This window comes from Aspergillus tubingensis, assembly GCF_013340325.1.
Source record: "Aspergillus tubingensis WU-2223L DNA, scaffold_13, whole genome shotgun sequence".
In the NCBI taxonomy this organism is placed as follows: domain Eukaryota; kingdom Fungi; phylum Ascomycota; class Eurotiomycetes; order Eurotiales; family Aspergillaceae; genus Aspergillus; species Aspergillus tubingensis.
This window is the reverse complement of record NW_023336287.1, coordinates 1,138,037-1,158,200: the sequence shown is the minus strand read 5'-3', so window position 1 is coordinate 1,158,200 and position 20,164 is coordinate 1,138,037. Positions and strand designations below refer to the sequence as shown.

Below are 20,164 nucleotides of genomic sequence, written 5' to 3'. Positions count from 1 at the left end.
AGACTGAGACTTATTTTTGGTTCGGCACCCCTCTCCCTCCCCGTGGACTTGACTTTGCCTGTATTCCACACGCCGTTGGGAATTCCCACGCTGCTCTCTCCACCCACACTCCCACGCTTGACTATTATCCACCTTTTCCTTTTTCTTTTTCTTTTTTTCGTCCCGTCGCGCCTTTTCCTCCTGCCATTCCGAGTAATTCTCCAGTTCCCTCCTACTGGGAAGAGTAATTCCCATTCTCCATATCTATCATTTGACACTTGCACTATTATTCATCGCTTTCTCCCGTCTTCCTCTCTCATTCGCTGAGCTGCTTTATATTGCCGACCCTCTCCGAATTATTTGCCCTTTTTTTTTTTTCCCTTTCTTTGTTCCCGTCCTCCCCAGCTATTAGTACTATCTATCGCGCATTCCTCACTTACCATCTCTCCCCCTTACTTTCTTCACTCCACACCTTTCTTGGCTTGACATAATCCTGATTGTCCGCGCAGCTGGCTGCTCGGACTGTTCCAATGTCGGAGTCACCTCGCCATGACGATGCCTCCTATGAACTCCTAGGCCGCCAGAACAGCTGGGACGGAAATGACGGCAACGACGAAACCCTCGTTCCGCGCAATTCGGGCGAGCCATCCGCCCCCTCCCATCCCGAAGGCGAACCCCCGGCTGCAACAACAGAAGAGGGTGGTCCCAATGAAACCACCAGACCCGCGCGCGTTCGATTTCGCTCCGTCAGTAACAACAATGAGACGGTGCCAGAACGCCCGCCCATGCCGCGCGGGGATTCCGAATACTCCCTGCGCTCAGTGCATTCCTTCGTCCCCACGACCGCTCAATCGACCGATCTGGCCGACTATTTCGAACGCGACTACGCGCAGGAACATGATCCGGTAGAGAGAGAAGGCAACGAAGCAGATAAACGCTCCTCCCCCACCGCCAATGAATCTCGAGACACCTCCCTCGACAAAGATGAGTCGCAACAACCCGTCTCCGCCAAGGACCGCTGGAGGAACGCCAGCAAATTGCTTCGCCAGAAGACCGTGCTCTTGGGTGAACGCCTCGGTCGACCGCTGGATGATGTAGGTGACTTGGGTGCCGCCATGTTGCCCGATGATCTGGAGGGCGGCTATCCCCCCCGTCGCAGGGGCGATGAGAAGGAGCCTCTTGATCCCCATGGCCGGAATGACGAGCCGCCTCCCCCGCCGAGTGCCGAAGCCCATCGCCTGGTTCGCAGCATGACCCAACATAACATGCATCAACGCCGGAAGCCCAAGTCGGCCTATGCCAAGTCGGGACAGGAGACGCCCGATGGACTGGGTCGTCCGGACTCGTGGTACGGAGCTGGCACTCCGGGTGGTCGCGGCGGTGGTGGTATCCTCTCGCAGCTGCTCAAATTACACGCCCAGCAGCAGGCCAACCGGGACAATATGTCCATGACTGACTCCTCCGATAATGAGTCCGTGGCATCCTCCGGCACCGCAACGCCCCGGAGAGACTTTTCCGCGGGCACTTTCTCCTCCGGAACGGCTACCCCCAAGAAAGAGAAGGTCAAGTGGTACAAGAAGTCGAGTCATCAGTCCACCGCTTCCCTGGTGGAGGCGTCGATGAACCTCAGCCGGGCGAGTTTGCCTGCCTCCGCAGACACTCTAGTGAATATTCCCAACAAGAAAAAGGGCAAGAAGAAGCGCAAGACCCGTCTCGAGGACGAGATCCGCGTGACGGTGCACATTGCTGAGATTCTGGCCCGCCAACGGTACATCATGCAGCTCTGCCGGGCGCTCATGCGCTATGGTGCGCCCACTCACCGTCTGGAGGAGTACATGCAGATGACGGCTCGTGTTCTGGAAGTGGAGGGGCAGTTCTTGTACCTACCCGGATGCATGATCATGTCCTTTGACGATCCGGCCACACGTACGGCCGAGGTCAAGCTGGTCCGTGTGGTGCAGGGAGTCGATCTGGGTCGCTTGGCGGAAACACACAATGTCTACAAGAACGTCGTTCACGACATGATCGGGGTGGAGGAGGCCATCCAGGAGCTTGATCTGATCATGAAGCGGCCCCCACGGTTCAATAAGTGGATCTTGGTGGTCACCTACGGATTGGCGAGTGTTGCCGTCGGCCCTTTTGCCTTTGACGCCCGCCCCATCGATATGCCTATTATCTTTTTCCTCGGATGCTTGGTCGGCTTCATGCAACACGTGCTGGCGCCCCGGTCGGTGCTGTACTCCAACGTGTTTGAAGTCACGGCAGCCATCTTGACCTCGTTCCTTGCGCGAGCCTTTGGTTCCATTTACGCCACCATCGATGGGACGCACGAGCGTCTGTTCTGTTTCTCCGCCTTGGCTCAGTCCTCGATCGCTTTGATCCTACCGGGTTTCATGGTCCTGTGCAGCAGTCTGGAACTGCAGTCGCATCAAATGATTGCCGGTTCAATCCGCATGGTCTATTCCATTATCTACTCCATGTTCCTCGGTTATGGCATCACGGTCGGCACTACCATCTATGGGCTGATTGACGGCAACGCGGCCTCGTCCACAACTTGTAAAAACGAGGACGTGTGGGGAAGCAAGTACATTCAGCATTTCATCTTCGTTCCGATCTATGTGATTTTCTTAGCCATCATCAATCAGGGCAAGTGGAAGCAAGTGCCCGTGATGATCGTTATTGCCGTCTGCGGCTACGTGACCAACTACTTCAGCACCCTCAAGCTGGGCTCCAACTCCGAGGTGGCCAACACGGTCGGAGCATTCACCATCGGTCTTTTGGGTAATTTGTACAGTCGGCTGTGGCACGGACACGCCGCCACAGCCATTCTTCCGGGTATTTTCGTGCTGGTGCCGTCTGGCTTGGCATCCAGTGGTTCCTTGCTGGCCGGTATCCAGTATGCCGACGAGGTGCGCGACAACCTGCGATCGGGAAACACGACGGCGACCGACAGCACTTCAGACTCGTCGATTGCCAGTCTGGGTTTCGGTATGATCCAGGTCGCCATTGGCATTACGGTGGGATTGTTCGTGTCTGCCTTGATTGTTTATCCCTTCGGCAAGCGTCGCAGTGGTCTGTTCAGTTTCTAGACTTGACATTTGATAATTTACATATACACCGAGCGGTTTGAATTTCTATTGTGTTACGATGCGTTGAATCATGTATTTCGGGATCTTGTGTTGCATTTGAGCCGGCTTTGCATAGATATGATTGATTGATTGATTGATTCATTTATTTACTACTCTCTATCTCTACTTTTTTTTATTTCGGGTCATTGCAGGGCAATGTCTAGCCTTGATACCTTGGTTTGCTGGATAGATAAAATAGCTTGGATATAATGACATGGTGTCTGATTTCATATTGAAGATGAAAATATGGATCGTAAACTATTGTGAGGTGTCTCCAGACAGAGCTCGATAAATCCAACACCTGCATCTTCCCAGCGCATGAAATTGAATGTCCAATCGGCATGTATGAGACTATCACACAATTCAGTCCGTCTAAGCCGAGAGAACAGCCATTGGTCTGTATCAATTTGGACTTTAGTTGTGCTATGGTGATATTCATGGTAGAGTATTCAGAAACCCTTGTAAGCAACAGAAATGTAATGTATTCGACATCAATGTCTCAATACCACAGCCAGCCAGCAATAACCAAATTAATTAATCTTGAGACGAAAGGACAATGGGACCAGTCCACCTCGTCAGCAATGATCATATCCCTGCTGCATCTCGATACAACGTTCGTTGGGTAGAATCCTCCAAGACCATGTCAGACAGGTCAGTATGATCTACCACTATCACTATCACCCAGCAAGTCACGTCACGTCCCGTCACTTCCAGAAGAATATAGCAAACCCCAGGCCGCTGTCTCTACTATTCTTTAGATGTAGATGTCTGATTGTCATCCGTGGACTTTAATATCATCTATCCCCATCCCTCCTCTTGTATATCTCGTAGAACTGCTTCGCATGTTGATTTTATGATGTTCATATTCGCAGCTGGCTGCGAACTCAAGTTGCTTGCTCTCCCAGAGCCATCTCTACGACTTCATTTACCGCAAAAATCATAGCCTCGCTCGCTTGCGATATTCAGTCCCGTGCACGGATTCCTCGAAAATTTGTCTTATTCTTGCCCGTCTTTGGCCGTTCGATTCTCCATGCATGCATGCATGCAGGCAGGCATACATACGATGGTTTTGTTTCACATCCTCCTGCACACCCGTCGCAATCACCCGGCGCATCATTCCTCAACTCTTTGGGGGGTCTGGACCACCCGCTCAAGCGTGGTACTCTTGGCTGGTGAAGGATGTGATTGTGGCGTTTCTTCGTCAAATCATCCACATATTATATGAATATGTACATGTCTGTCTTGTCTGCATTGTGAGATGGAAGATCAAGAGACGGTAGGGAGAGGGTTCCGATCGTGTAGAGTTTGTAGTGCTTCACTTGCTCGGACGTTGCTTTTAGGTAAGAAGAATGTGTGAAGGATAAGATAACTTCTCCGTCATACTTCGTCTTGGAGGTGAGATGCCTGCAATGTTAAGTATTTTGCAGTGGTTGTAATATCTATCACCAGGAAGTGGTAGATAAAAATGATGCAGGTGAGCTCGGTACTCGGTGAACTGACTATTTCTAGAAAGAAAGATTCAATCGTGGGGGCAATACTCTTTGCTCAGAAGTAGTGTATAGTAAATATTGTAATGAGTATCTCGCTGGTGTAAAACATCCAGCAAACGGCCAGAGCTGTTGACTGGGTCATACGCTCAGTTTTTCTCCAGATCGATTGTGATTGGAGGACCCCGTGCATCTCACGATTTGACAGCAGAGACATTTTCTGGTCTGATTGTATCATGCAGTTGCTCTGGTAGAGTGACTGGAGTTTTCGTATATGTAGTAATGAAATGAGCGGAAGATTATGTCCTTCTGATTCACGCATAATTATAGTCGCTGAGACTCATACCATTTGGCAATGTGGTAGATGACGAGAAGGATTCTTTGTCCGATGTATACTGTCTGTCTTCGAATATGCAGAAACAAGGCTTTCAAGATGATGAGGCGTTGAGCGATACACTTCCTCAGCTTGAGTCTCGGAGGCTTATGTCGTCCTGTCCATGTACTTTGTAGTCACCGACGACACATACCTTAGGAAGGTCGTTGAGTATGAGAACGATGCTGTGTCTGAGATGTACTGATTCCAGAGCAAGTCTTCCCGAGCCAACGGACGTTGGACGATATGCCTTTGAATAAAGACATAGCCATTGTATACAGAGTCTCGAATGCCCACTCCAAATATGGAGAGTGACTTCGCATCCGCTGTACCCTTTCCAGCATGGACAACTAATCAACATGAAAGCTATCCAAGCGCCGCAACGATACCGGGTAGAACAACGGCAGCGGCAACCTCATAAGCCTTTTCTCAAGGGTTTTGAAAGCGAACAGCCTCTCGCAAGTATTCTGATTGACTCGGCGACCGGTAAGATGTCTACTAAATAACGAAATCCCGGTCGGCAAAGTCCCTAACACCAGCCTTCAGTAAAGACCGAGGAAACGTTTCGAAGTCTTCATATGTGACATCTCTCGTTCGATATCTCATCTTACTTGTGACGAAGACGTGAAGGACAAGGGTAATGAGTCTTCCCTTCAATCAAGAATGATGATTCCTGTCTTGCTCATCGCGTATGTATGGCAGCTAGCCATGCCACGATAGATAGATTTCCAGCCCCAATGGTTTCTTTGAAAGGAATTGGGTGCTCGCATTTCGAGCCCCAGGCACACCAGGCAGAGTGGACTGGAGTCATTGTGGTTTTGTTATCACGATCATCCGGCCATCGCATTAGGTACAACACTGCAGGAATGAGGAAAGATTGTGAGCGAGATTGCTGCGGTTGTTTCATGAACCACAACTCCATTCCACTCTGCCTAGGATCAATGCCTTGCTCTGTCGGACTGTAAACTCTGCTTGCAGATATGCTGTACCGCCATTCAGTTTGTTACTTGAAAGCGGCTGCTTTGTTCGACCGACATTTGATGTTATAGATACCGAAAGCGCCCTGAATTCTGGGCTACCTCTGTAATTGCCGTTGGCAGACTCTGAGTGATCGCTTTCTCGGCTTCCATAGTCTGAGATTGGGAAGGCCATCCTGGGGAATGTTAGATGTAGTGCGTCATCCTCGTCATGAGCCATGAATTCATGAATCTGGCAAGCATTCGGCGAGTGCTGGTGTTCAACGTTTGACTTCCAACGACGAGACATGGGCGTTGTCACCACATCTTCTTCGAGCGGACGATGATCAACTGGCATGTCCATAAATCGTCTTCGTTAAGAACCACTAACGAAGACAAGCTATCGAAGTAGTAGATAGGGTCTGTATTTTTTCGACAGTGCTGCAGTTGGCTACCCATGTAGCGGACAAACATCTCCATAGAATGGCGGAAGAGGCGACGATCAAAAGAGTTGAGAGAGACTTCGCCCATGGAGCTGCTGAGGATGTGCCTTGATGGTAAAATATACAATTCGCACACAGCCGTAACCAGTAGCTGGCAGTGAGAGATCCCACAATGGCGCTGCTGAACGCATGGGTAATAAATTGTACCCAGCTATCTATGTAGAGACTCTTGAATGAATGCAGGACTAGTCAACTGCTGATGGAACATGGCATGTTCGGTCCTGCTATATGTAGGTCTCCATGAAGATAGGAAATTGGAAACTCCCGCGGTATGTCTTCATCGTGCGTCAGGGAGATACACAAGAGCGTCTTCAGTTGCAAGGTCATGCTGAGCTCCATGTTCCCTGGTGGTAATATATGCAGCCGCACAGTGATTCCTTGACTGTGTCACGGCACAGCACACAGGCTCTGCGGCTATCAAAGCCATTCGTAGTACATTCCCTGGTGATAGAATATACAATATAGAGGACAGTAAGTCGTTATATCCGACCGAGTAATTCTATCTCTTAGACACTGCTAAGATTTCCTTTGGTGACTGGTTTCAGAGACACCCACAATACGTGCCCTGGTGGTAGAAGATGCAGTTCGAGTACAGCCTGTAGCTGGCCATTTGTCACCGCGCATGGTGCTATATAGATGAGGTGGCGAGACTGAAACGACACCCCTTTTTATTTGGACCACCGAGAACCGTACTTCGTGGAGAAGCAAGATGCAAATGAGTTGTGGGAATATGTCGATTGTTCCTCGCAGGCCTCGAGCTCCGCAACTCTCCTTCGATGATGGTATATATATGCGCTGATTCTTATCTCCGCAACAGCCACCTTAAGGGAGTGACTGAAGCGACGTACGTGCATTCCCTTTATGTAAGCTGGGCTTGCATAATCGTTCTTATCCAAGCTCTGCCGGATGAGATATAGATCCCGGGGACCTTCATCATGCCCTCATCAAGCGATGGAAGGTCGACGCCATTTAATACACATATTAGTATCCAGGTTATCGTCCGAAAGAGTCGGGACTGTTGTCGATTGCGCTCGAGCCACCTTGGTCTGGGGATCGACTAGGGTTTATGAGATAAACCTATGAGCGCCGATTCTGTGCAGCATGAAGTGAGCTCCAGTCTTCTCAATCTGTATGAGTAGGTGACCAGCGGCAGTACCGGGTTTGTGAGATAGTCCTTGGTGCACCTTAAAAGCATGGCCGGAAGGGAGCTCAGTTTCCAAACCATTCATTTTCTCCATGAAAAGAATGCATCCTGTAAGAGGTATGTTCCAGGCCCGAGGACAACCAAAAGCTTTGTCAAACGAAAGTGATTGAGTTTAACAACAGTCATAGTGTTTGTAAACTGCGACTGGATACTGCGGACTTGAAGCTTTCACGTTTGATGTTGATTTTGGGCCTTCCCTCATTGACGACAAAGTAACAGCTACTGCATCAGCTGCTGCAGATTCGACGGATGCTCACAGCATTATCGCCCTGGTAGCTTCAGTGAAGCCGGAATCGTGGTGGTGTCGTTCATTTCTTGGGTAGTAGGCAGGAATTGGAAGCTGCCAACGTAACTCCAGAGCTTGCGGGCAATGTGGCCTGAAGCTTCGGATGTAGGTACTCGGTGATTAAATATCCAACTCGTACGAGCGTAATCGAAATCTTCATGAGAAACCTAAGGGCGCTTTGCAAGAGACTTACACATTGTTGGTGGTTCAAGAGCGCCTTGCTTGCCAACATAGACTCATCGAAAAGCCTCGAATGGCAAAAGCCAACTCTGGGTATATGGTTCTATAAGCTTGTGTTGATAGTATTAGATGGTGGCCTGGACCTTCCGGCTTCGCTCAATGGGTGCACATATATAACAAACGGATTGTTAAAGCTTCTTCAACTTCTTGGTCGGTACCGCTGCAGAATAGGCCAGCGCTGAGCCGGTCTTCCATGATGGAGCCTCCACTTGCGTCTTATCCTGAATCATCGTTTCCAATGTCAGGCTGAGGTGACGCAACGAATATTGAGACAGTTGTAGGGGGAGGTGCAAAGCCGAGTAATCGAGGTATCCGTGCGTCTCATTTTCTCCCCAATCTCCCATTTCGAGAGTTAGTGATTGCAGTTGTGGGCACATTTTCAAATATACAAGAATGACTTTCAGGTAGTTCATAGCGACGACCACCATGTAGTCATTCCAGCCGTTGCGACCGTCATCTTCGTCCGGAGCCTAGCCGGTAGGGTAAGGCGAAGAGGAGCAGAACGAAGTATTATGATTCAACGAGAGTCGGCTGAATAGTATGAGTAGTCGTGTGAGACATTGAAACAATTTACAGGGCCATCGAAGCAGTTCTCGTTGACGTATATGCTCAGTTTTACCCCTGAGACAAGCTGCACAAAGGTGACGAGTCTCATTTGACGTTAGCCGGCTGATGGAGAGCGTTAGTGTCGTCGGAGACAGTGCTACCGCACCACCAATGGTTTCGCGGAAATTCATATGTTCGTAAGCGTCTCCTGTATATTATAGTCCCTCCCTGAAGTTCACTTTGGTAGTGATATAATTAGAAGATTGTCTTGAGACAACACGTTCAAATCCTCCGCCAAGAAGCAGAAGCACCCCATGGGCACCTACTGGGAAAAGGTACCGCAAGGTATTCCAGACGTAGGTGATGTCAGAGAATGTGCCCAATATTCTTAGACGACTCTGCAGGTGATTACTGCAATGGGCACAGGGAGTTGACGCTGCCCGCTCAACACGCGTCATGGCTCTGCAGCTTCTCATCAATTGAGAAGGCTTAAATCCAGGACAGACATAGCGTGCCATTATTCGACTTTTCTTGACTTATGAGATTGTAAGTGACCATCTCCGTTAGGATATCTTTGCATGTGGTAACCAGGGCTGCATGTAGAGAGGCATGTCCAAAACGTGTCGACAGACCATTTTTGTAAGGGATGGCGTTCTCATTCATCCCAGCGACTTCGAACTTTCGCTTGGCTCTGCATGCATAAGGGATCTCAAATCTGGGTGATGCAGTCACCTTGGCAGATTGAGACTCTCTGCTGCCCGTCGAAGCCCCTTCCATCGAGCGTCGAGAAGAGCACATCAATTTCTAGAGCTAGAACCAGACATGTAGTGCCGTGTTTGAGCGGCGATATGCCTGAATGCTTTCCTCCGAGACTAGGTGGTTATAGCTGAAACGGAGAAGGTTGTGCGAAGCCAAAGACGACGGCAGCCCTGGAGAAGAAAGCCCGCAGCGATGGTGTATCGGAGAGCAATACAGAATCATTGGCCACCAGGGCGACTCCACGCCGCCATTTGAGCAGTTTCAACTTTCTTCCTGATTACGGAAGTTTGTTGATCTGTGCCGTAATCGGGAACTTCTGCAATTCCTTTCTTAAGGACAAGAGAAGCAAGACCTGACCAGATCTTTCTTTCCAGCAGTCTGCTGCCCAGGATTCCAAAACACAGCAAGCTAGTCCACCATTTGATCCATGTGCTGCCTCGATTTTCTCCATGAGCGGCCCATAGACCAGGTTGTAAGTATATAGGCTTAGCATAACTTTGGAATGAGAATGCAGAAGCAACATTATGTTCCTGACTTTGACGCTCTTTTCTTAAGGGCTACCCCGTTGCGCCTTTCGCTTGCAATTGGGTGCCATGGGCGAGAACATGTCAGTATTTTAGGGCAGGATACATGCTTTCTGCAACCTGGACGGTCATGCGAAAGGATCGCTGCACTATCATTATAGAACGAAACCCATGGTTCCGTCGGTGAAAATGCTGACCTGTTGGTCGGTTCCAGTATTATTCATAATAGAGCAAACGCCAGCACGTCGCGTTCGCATTTGTATTGCGATAATTGGGTCTCAATATCCTTTTCTATCACAGTGAAGAGTAGCTGGGAAGTATATAGATGATTGGATCTCCCATAAGTCGCCGGTTAGTCTTGGGCGAAGGCTTGCGCGGTGCCGTGTTCTAGGACGGCTAGATGGAGCCCTTTATAAGTGTGGCCCAGCTGTCATGCGGGAACGAAAGTCGATAAGTGTCACTTCGATGGTATCACTTTCAGGAGGCTGCTTTTCTCATCAAGTCAACGTGCTTATAACTCCCCGGATCCAGGCCTTGGATGCATGTATATAGGCTGATGTGTCCGAGAGAGATTGACATTATTGATGGCCACATCTGTTGCCATTATGCCTCGTTGTACAAGACATTTACTTTGGGTGTATCGTCCGGAAACCAAGGGGATATATTGCATGGCTGAGAGCGAATCAAGTGAGCTGGAAATCCCCAAGATGTGCCGGAAGCAATGCTTGACCTGGCAGGTTATATATGTTTATGACAGCACTCTGCGAATAATGATGTTCGCAGTGGGATTTGGTGACAAACTCGTATGCCTTTCGTTTGCTGCGCCTAACCCGTTCACTGGTATTGATATACAGGTAAGGTCGGTTGTGTTGATATATGAGGTGATTCGCCGCTCGAGAAGAAGTCATTGAATGTAATTGTGAGGACGAAAGACGTCACCATGGTTTGTCTTTCGTATATTCATTGCTTTCTCGAAAACAGTGTACTCTTGAGTAAGCTGCCAGTGTTGTTTCGTTCTGGTGATGGCAATTAGCACTGCAAAAAGTCATTCTGGTTGACGCTATACCGAAGAGGATGTCGATTTCATCTTATCCTAGAGGCCCCGAGTTGTCTGGGGACTGTCAAGTTTAAGCAGTATCCACTGCTGCCTGAAGACATGCAGGCACGCAACTCGACATTCGAGTTCACGTAGAATTCGTAGGCTTCGCTAGTGATTACCAAGACGTATGTTAGTTTGTACAGTGATCAAAAGCGTCTTATCTTCTGCGATCTGCGAGGTGGGGATGCTTACGATGGCTTTATCCAACTCGATGTCTATAAGACACAGGCTTAATCCTGACGAGCCGGTGAGAAGTCTGAGGGATACCTAAAGGATTTGAGAGTTGGACTTGCGTAGGGGGCTAGTATAGTCTGTTGGTGTTCGCTAAACTCACATATAGTGTATGTATGAGGTATCGGTGAGCTGTAGTCGTCTTGTAGTATATAGGAAGAGGCTGAATTGGGTGGGTCGTGATAATGACCACTTAATAGCGACTATAGCCCTATATCGAAGGTGAGTTGAGACGTAGAAGGTAGTATCGATGGATTTGGCCCGAGATGATGATGAGATGGGATGTTTGAGATGAGGAAGAAAGAGAAGAGAGGGAGGTGAGAAGGGGAATATTTATACCTTTGCAGAGCAGCCCATCCGTCACTGAATCCAGGCATCTTCACTCCATATCTTGCATCCACGTGAAGTTGTAGAGATGTAGTGACGTGTAGCAGTGACGGACCATCCGTGACTGATCTGACTGTCCGTGACTGCTCTTGCTCTCCGTGACTGCGTTGATTGCAGTGAACCAACTGCTCGGGAAGGGATGAAATGAAGCTCAAGTGGGTCAGGGAAGGTCCCAAGCAACACTAAACGAGTCAGCGCCGACTCAGCGATCCACTCGGTCTCAGCCGCTGCCAATAGTCACAAATTGGTGCCAATGGCGACTAAGCATCCCGTCCACTTTTAATTAAAGTGATCAGCGGTTCACGAATTCACATTCTCGATCAGGTACAGATCCGATTCCTATCTCCCTGGGCACAACGACGGCCCACCTCTGGATTCACGATAAATTTCTGGTGACTGCCAACTCAAATGGCCATCTCCGTCACTCTACCCCTGCCGTTGGTTAATTCTCCGAGCCCTAAATTGACAATTTTCCGCGAAAATGCATCTATCATCGCTCCTCCTGGCATCCACGGCCATCCTACCCGCCTTAGGCTACAGCATCAATGACTTCTCCTGCAACAGCACCGAACACCCGAATCCCGTTGTGCTCCTACACGGGCTAGGCGCCACCTACTACGAAGACTTGAATTACCTGCAAGGTTGGCTACAAGCTCAAGGCTACTGCACCTACGCCAAAACCTACGGTGCATATGAAGGGTTCCCCTTGGTCGGAGGCCTCAAGGCTATTGCCGAATCGGCCACCGAAATTGCCGCGTACATCCGCGAGGTGAAAGAAAAGACGGGCGCCGACAAGATCGACCTTGTCGGTCACTCCGAAGGCGCTTTCCAAACCCTCTACGTCCCTAAGTTCGAGGATGGCATTTCGGAGATGCTGGATAAGCTGGTGGCCATTGCACCTCCCACGAGAGGCACCAACCTGGCGGGGATTTATGACATCGCATATGTTTTGGGAAACCTATCGCGCGATCTGATCGGCGACATCCTGGATACCGTGGGCTGCGCTGCCTGTGACGACCTCGGCCCGGACGGGGCTGCGATTGATCGCTTGAACGACGGAGAGCCTATCGTGCAGCCAGGGAATAATCTCACGGTCATTGCATCGCGGCTAGACGAATTGGTCACCCCGACCTCCACCTCCTTTGTGCACGAAGATGGGGTGACCAATGAATGGGTGCAAGACACTTGTCCTCTGGATCCTGTCGGCCATATCGGCGAGGCCTACGATCTGAATGTGTGGAATTTGGTCAAGAACGCGTTGGACTCTACACCGAAGCGCGAGTTTGTCTGCTCGCTGGGGTCTCCCGGCAGGTGAAGGATGGTATCTGTTGGACGTTGTATAAAAGCATATATCTTTAGATACCCAAGTTACCAGACATTAGTGTCATAATGTATAATAATACCACCGCCATCTCCTTTCACGCCTTCGTCTCATAGATATCCAAGTTCCTTCCATGCGCTCTTCTCTCGTCCACCAGTGTGGACTCGGAGCGCTCGGGAGGCTGTTGGCCTTGGACAAGATTATGTCCGTCCCTAGCGACTTGTCAGTAATGAAAGAGAAGCCAGAGGTTCTGGGCCACCATACCCAAGCTTGTTGTTGGGCAGAATTAGCGACAAAATTACTATTGGGGCAGAAAACGCCAGAGCCGCAATAGTGATCGACCTGGATATGTCAGTCTAATATCGGCTTCAAATCGTGTAGCACACGTACCCCATCACATCTGAATACTGAACGGCAAGTTAGTGTTGAACTGGCAGGGCGAGGCAGATTACTTACAGCTCTGTCAATCGCTGTTCGCTCGGTTGACCCCCATGCTGGGAGAGTACCTGTAATAGAGTTGTACAGCCGATCAACCGTAGATTCACTCACACTAGACCCCAGATGTAACCGCAGTTGTTGTCGCAGCTGTCCCGAATATATTCCTCCTGCAATTGCCGACCCTATCCCGTTGCCCAGATACGCGGCCAGCAGGACCAACGATGTGACCTGCGCAAGTTCCGCGTGCGACACCGTGATCTGTGCTGCAACAATTCCGACGGTCTCAATAATACCACTACCAATGCCTTGGACCAGTTGCACGATAAACAACTCGGCCACAGAGCTTTCGTTTGTGCGAAGACGAACCATGGCCCCGTATCCAACCATGCGAACGACCGCTCCGACGACGCCAATCCACTTGTAGGATCGTAGGCGGTACATTAGTAAGCCCGTTCCCATGCCCACGAGGGCTTGCATAACCCCGTTCGTATAGTAGAGGAACTGCGCATTGCGTGGCGAAAAGTTATGCGACACCTCTGACCAAACATACAAATATGTATGGGTAGCGCCAAAACTGATGTTATCAATGCATACCAGTATCACTGGGAGCAGAACTGAAAGGTTACGGAAGTAGCGCACAGGCACCACAGGATGCCGGGCAACGTATTTCTCATATGGGTAAAGGCAAGCCAAAATCACGACTCCCACAGCAATCAATGCATCGACCCATGGGGTCTTCCAACGGCCAGCAGAGGTAGCAGCCAGTGTAATAGGAATCAGAACTAAGGCGAAGCCGGCACTGAGAATAAACAGACCACCTAGGTCGATGCGAGAGAAGAAACCATATAGATTTAGCTGTTCATTTAGTACGAGACCTGACCGCTTGGCCCGCTGCTGGAAGACGAGGAGGGTGGTTATAATGAAGATGGCACCGAAAGGCATCAAGATGGCGAACATGCCAATCCCCCAACGCCAGCCAATGCCATCCACGACGCTCTGCACAATGAACGCGGACACCCAAGGAATGACGAGGAATGGGAGGTAGAGTATATTATAAGCGAAACCTCTCCATCGCATAGAAGATAGATCCGAGACGATCGTAGCATTCAAAAAGGAGGTGCCAGCCTGCCCGATCGAATAGAGAACGTATCCGCCTGCGTAAGTGCTGAAGGTTTTGGAAGAGGCGCAGAGAATGTAGGAAACCACGTAGCATGTGACGGCAAATACATAGGCTTCACCCCGTCCGAGGACGTCGGAGATCTTGGCGATTGGGGGCTTGGAGATGGCGGAAATAATGCTCGCTGCAGTGTTCAAGGTGGCCAGTTCAGCAAGAGCGTCAAAGTCAGATGTAGCAAAGTTACGATAAGTCCCCACGGTCGAGTTGTCTAATTCACTGATACCCGAACAGCGATCAGAAGGTGCTGCCGCTGTAGAGAGATGACAACTTACTAAATGACCATCATCATCGCCAGTCTGGAAGTGATCAGCACTTATGCTAGAATAGAGATATGACATACATACCCCGCATACAACAGATACCGGCCTTTGCGCCCGCTGACAGCTTCGGCAGCTTGGATCTTTGATGCCCCAGTGGCATCTGGAAATGCGGCACTCGATTCGTGAACAGTGACATCGATTGTATCGTGCTTTTCATCTTCAGTGGTGAAGGAACTGGGGACGTTTTCCGGTCTCCTAGACGGACGGAAAATTCCGCTCCAGCCAGCCATTGTGTGGATGTGAGTACTCGAGGACAAAAATTAGTTGGGCGGGCCACATTAGGTATGTATGCTTTTCCGAGACGCAGGCGACAGACCGAGATAGCGGGATCAAATAGAGTGTCGAGTGATCAAGCTCAATTAGTGCGACAGACCGGACTCACTTATCTCCATCCCTGGCGTTCGCAAATGCAGGCGGTCAGCAGAAAGTGTGGGATTGCGATCAAAATGGCGTCACTCAGACCACGCACGAGCATTGATACACCTTTGACTGGCTGTGGCCGATACTGGGAGGGCGGATGGATAAATGGAGGGAGGCAGGCCTGGCGGACAGCCGAAGAGATCGCCGTGACGAAGACATCAGCTAACGTGACTATGGGCTTGGTGGGGGGTGGAGGAATGCCAATCCCAATCCATGACCCCGGCGGCGGTGCGATTTGCCTGCCTTGGCCAGCAAGGGCGCAGAGGAGCCCCCGAGTGTGCCGATCCGGGTGAAGATCGACGACTATAGGCCCAAATGCCCCAAACCTGGTCGCGAAAACGGGCAAACATTTAGTCGGATTCAGCACCGACAACGGCAGTGGGTGAGGAATGTGACCATCAGTGGGCACTTATTGATAAGAAGCTGCATTAGTCACAATGGATCCTGCGGGGGATGGCAATGATCCTCCTAAACTGGACAAGCCCGGCTGCCACGCACGTCCATTTTGGTCGATCGGCGAAGAGGCAGCTGTCAGGCCAGTACTGACTTGCTCGCGATTATCGGAGTATTTAATTGTGAGTCAGTGTGAATTGAATAAGTCACTCCATTTGGTGGCAAGGCAGATGGAGAGGGGCCTGAATGTTGAGAAGGTGAGGAAGGGCTGCGGAGAACCGAGGCTGGAACTTTTCCCTTTTCGGTCACTGAGTTGGAGTTGGGGAAACTGTTCCCCGCACGTGATGCATGCGGGACGCGTCTCAAGTCTCAACATTTGGCTCCAAGGAGTATGGGGATGTTGCTGCAGCTGCATTATTTACTCCGTACTTGTCTCCTGCTTCGTCCATTGACAACACCGTAGTATACGCCGGGCAGATCAGGCGGAGATCAGCCTAGAAGCTTTGGCTCTAGCTTATTCGAGTTTGTGCCCTGTTTGGCAAGCAGGACATGATCGCATAACCTTGTCTCTTCTGGAATGATTAACGCCATCGCTAGGACCAGAGAGTATCTGATTCAAAAGAGGAAACGCTAGAAAGAAAACTGGCTCCACTGCTGGTGAGCTTCACGTTCGAGCTTGAAATTAAGCTTCAGTGTACTCTCCGCTGTTCATTCCGAAGGAAGCAGACATCCCAAACCCACTTTGGCATTTGTCATGACCAGGCCACATGATCCGCCAGTTGCCAGCGATCGAATGAGTGAACAGGAAGAGCTACAGTGGATACATATCTTGGAATATGGCATCCCTTGCACTGGTTCCCTTGGCTGGGAGCTTGCAGCGGAAGATGGCACCCACCATAGTCCCTCGCCGATGGACGAGAGGACAGGGTAAATATGGCCTTTCTGCCCACTATTGGCTCTTGATACACGTATGGCGTCGACGAGTTGTTCGACTCTGCCAGTCCGTTCTTCACATAACGAACACCACGGCATCTGTATATTTCCTCCGTCGAAGAGCCCAGATGGGGATGAAACAACCAATTCTCAACAAGGACAAACCTGTCCCCAGAGCTTAATTAACGTTATCCCATATATGCGAACGGTAGTACAAATTACACCACCCATAGTTGCTGTATCAATCAAGCAACTCGGCCAAAGCCAAGTTTCAGGATACCGGCGGGAGTGTGGTTTAGCGTCAGAGGCAGAGGGCCAACATCAATTTATCGACTGTCCGGAGACATTTGATCGCTCTATTAAAGGTTGATCTCTTGCTGAGATGACAGACCCACTGTTCCCAGATGCTTATAGCCACATCTATCGTGGATGCTGACCTTGCATTGGGTACGGGGAGTGTGATAAGGGCACCAGCCAATAACCTCCGGGCTGATCCATGCTAGTCTCCGAAGAGTTTGCTACTAGGCAATTAGAGGAAGGCCGAACGCAACCTAAGAAAATGCAAGGGATCACAGGCCACCAGCGCTGATCCGCCATCTGGCCTCTGTTTGGTTTTTCCGACCGCGATCTTCCCTCTCAATCTCGGCATGCGCGGCTTATCCTGGTGTGTTGAGCCCCGTGGCTATCCAACCCCCACTTCGGGTTCATTGCAAATCTCTTACTCTTAATTCGTCGTCGTGTCTATGCAGAAACTGCAGGCCTTCATATTCAGCTCCAGCTGAATGACCTGTCAGCCCGCCCGGTACCTTGGGTCAACCATGGCTTAATCTACATTTAACTCGTGGGGCACCCTTGACTATCCCCTCGATGCGTACACGGTGAAGTGGATGTCGTACATTGTCTAGTCTGAGAATACATGGATCCCTTGAAAGCCCCTGAATACGGGTCGTTTCAGGCCCATGTACATCCTGCAAAATATGGAGCCTGGCGAAAGGTTCTCCATGGCATAGGAATCGCTGTAGTAACTCTGGCAGGTCTTGCGTGGTGGACATCGCGTCTCTATATTGGAGCACATACTGAGATTTATCTCCACTCGGAGTTTAGCTGGGAACAGGTGAGAGTCTTTGCATTTGTTGCCAGAAGCGTCTGACCGGTAAAGATAACACCTTCGCGATCACTTGTGTACCATGACTGCTTCGATGGGTTCCAATGCGCCCGTCTCGAAGTGCCCATGAACTACAACCGATCTGATGGTCAAGGACGGCGCTTCGCGATCGCCATCACTCGTCTTCCAGCCAAGGTTCCGGTGACAGATGCCCGGTACGGCGGCGCAGTTTTGACAAACCCAGGTATGCTTGGGAATGTCTATGCTATCGTCCTGACTAATAGCGTTCCAGGTGGCCCAGGTGGCTCAGGCGTCGCCCAGGTGCTTGTCAGCGGCAAATCCCTGCAAAAGACCGTAGACTCAGAGAACGACCCAAGTATCGTTGATTCAAAAAGCGCTTCGCGGGACAAGTATTTTGACATCATTGGATTCGATCCGCGCGGGGTCAACAACACGACTCCGGGGTTCAGCTGCTTTCCTCATCTATTCGCGCAGCGAAACTGGGAACTCCAAGTGGCAGCCGAAGGCGCACTGGGTAGCGCACAGGATGCATTCTGGCATAGCTGGGCTCGCGCGACTGCCCTCAACACTGGATGCTCTGCCAACTTGTCCACTCCTCCGAAGGATGGAGAGGAGGCGTTGGGCGAACACCTCAACACACCCCCTGTGGCTAGAGATATGCTCGAGATCGTTGAACGACACGGCGAATGGCGTGCAGAACAGGGCCTGCTGGAGCAGCGCCAACAGGATCATAGTCATGGCTATGATCCAGGACAGAGTATAGTAGCGCGAACGCGATGGCAGCGGGGACAGGAGAAGCTCCTTTACTGGGGTCGGTCTTACGGAACCATTCTAGGCTCCACGTTTGCAACTATGTTTCCCGATCGTATTCATCGAGCTGTGCTTGATGCTGTGGTAGATGCCGACAAGTACTATTTCGGGGAGGGGCCCAATGCTGTTGAGGACGCTGACGCCATCTTCGATCAATTTACACGATACTGCAATGCGGCTGGGGCAGATGTCTGCCCTTTTTATGCTCAAGGGGGACCGGCCGCCATCAAGGAAACATACCTGGCACTAGAAGACGCTCTCTACAACCGCTCATTACCAGTTCCCGCATCAGCTACACGAGGTCCGGAAGTCGTGACGTGGAGTGATCTCAAGGTCATCTTGCGAATTGCTCTGTATCAGCCACTTTACGGATTTCCCCAACTGGCAGAGATAGCGAAAGAACTATCTCAAAAAAGTGGCGCCACCCTTGCCGACTATAAAGTCGAGGGCCGCTCCCCGTCATGCACTTCCGATCAATGTCTCCAAGCTGGACCATGGTCTGCTGAGTGCCAAGTTTCGGGGCACAATGAAGCATATTCAAGCACGGCCATCCTCTGTGCCGATGCGGAGTATCTGCAGAATGCTGACGAAGAAGAGTTCCGGCGCTCCTGGGAGTCGTTGCAAAAAGATAGTGCCATGCTTGGGGATTACTGGGCCAGTCTTTTGATGAGCTGCGTAGGGTGGAAGGTAAAGCCGAAGTGGAAGCTCACAGGTAGTAGTGTCTTTGTAATCTGGACCGTTCATTGCTGAGTATATTAGGGCCATTCGCAGCCAATACCTCCCATCCGCTGCTGTTTGTGAGCAACACGCTCGACCCAGTGACTCCATTGCGGAGGTGATTTCCACGTTTCCTGGGAAATTTTTCATCGAGGCTAATCGTTTACAGTGCGCGCAAGATGTCCGAGAACTTTCCTGGCTCGGTGCTTCTACAGCAGGATTCCGAAGGCGTAAGTGACCTCAGATGTCAAAGGTGATGAACGATCTGACTCTTCTAGCACTCAACGTTGGCGGCGCCGTCCGTATGTGTTCACAAGAAGATCCGTCAGTATTTTCAGACAGGCGAGCTTCCGCCCTCTGGTGTAGTATGCAAAGCAGACGTGAAGCCCATTTTGGGAGCGTCGCCTTCGACACAGGAGGGGATGAGTGCCGAGGACCGGCAGCTATATGAAGCACTATTGGAGGAAACGCAAAGAATGGAGATACCACGGCTACCATTGTAGATTTGGGATGTCTGGGTCAATGTGTCTGCTCAATTTTTCTGCTCCTCTCGCACGACTCATGACTCATTCTATCCCACCCCCGATTCCGAATGTATATAGCCGTAGAACATCCTCTAGCAGGGTAGTGAATAGATACTTCCACGGGCTGTATGACCGATCACATTCGATGATAGTTCCAGGTGTTTCCAAGCCCAGGCACTTCCAGAAGAGTCATGAACCAAACTTGGTCGAGCATCCATAGCGATGCGGTGCAACCTCGGTTGAGATCCGTCGGGTAACCTTGATTACTTGCTTTGGTTCAACC

The 20,164-nt window shown here is 50.5% G+C and overlaps 4 protein-coding genes across 4 annotated transcripts; 3 read left to right on the top strand and 1 right to left on the bottom strand.

Moving 5' to 3' along the window:
• Nucleotides 1-509: 509 nt before the first annotated feature.
• On the top strand, nt 510-3,068 carry AtWU_10676 (threonine/serine exporter family protein; the record flags this gene model as incomplete). Its single annotated transcript, XM_035505780.1, has 1 exon — nt 510-3,068. One exon carries the CDS (start codon nt 510-512, stop codon nt 3,066-3,068), a length of 2,559 nt encoding a protein of 852 aa, XP_035361673.1.
• Nucleotides 3,069-12,183: 9,115 nt separating this feature from the next.
• Nucleotides 12,184-13,017, top strand: AtWU_10675 (esterase/lipase family protein; the record flags this gene model as incomplete). Its single annotated transcript, XM_035505779.1, has 1 exon — nt 12,184-13,017. One exon carries the CDS (start codon nt 12,184-12,186, stop codon nt 13,015-13,017), a length of 834 nt encoding a protein of 277 aa, XP_035361672.1.
• Nucleotides 13,018-13,120: 103 nt separating this feature from the next.
• AtWU_10674 (putative siderochrome-iron transporter) lies at nt 13,121-15,188 on the bottom strand (the record flags this gene model as incomplete). Its single annotated transcript, XM_035505778.1, has 6 exons — nt 13,121-13,235; nt 13,288-13,365; nt 13,414-13,430; nt 13,480-14,854; nt 14,911-14,934; nt 14,983-15,188. The coding sequence occupies 6 exons, from the start codon at nt 15,186-15,188 to the stop codon at nt 13,121-13,123; spliced, it is 1,815 nt and encodes a 604-aa protein (XP_035361671.1).
• Nucleotides 15,189-17,620: 2,432 nt separating this feature from the next.
• Nucleotides 17,621-19,860, top strand: AtWU_10673 (putative proteinase; the record flags this gene model as incomplete). Its single annotated transcript, XM_035505777.1, has 6 exons — nt 17,621-17,818; nt 17,864-18,053; nt 18,102-19,352; nt 19,400-19,475; nt 19,527-19,587; nt 19,636-19,860. The coding sequence occupies 6 exons, from the start codon at nt 17,621-17,623 to the stop codon at nt 19,858-19,860; spliced, it is 2,001 nt and encodes a 666-aa protein (XP_035361670.1).
• Between the last annotated feature and the right edge of the window lie 304 nt (nt 19,861-20,164).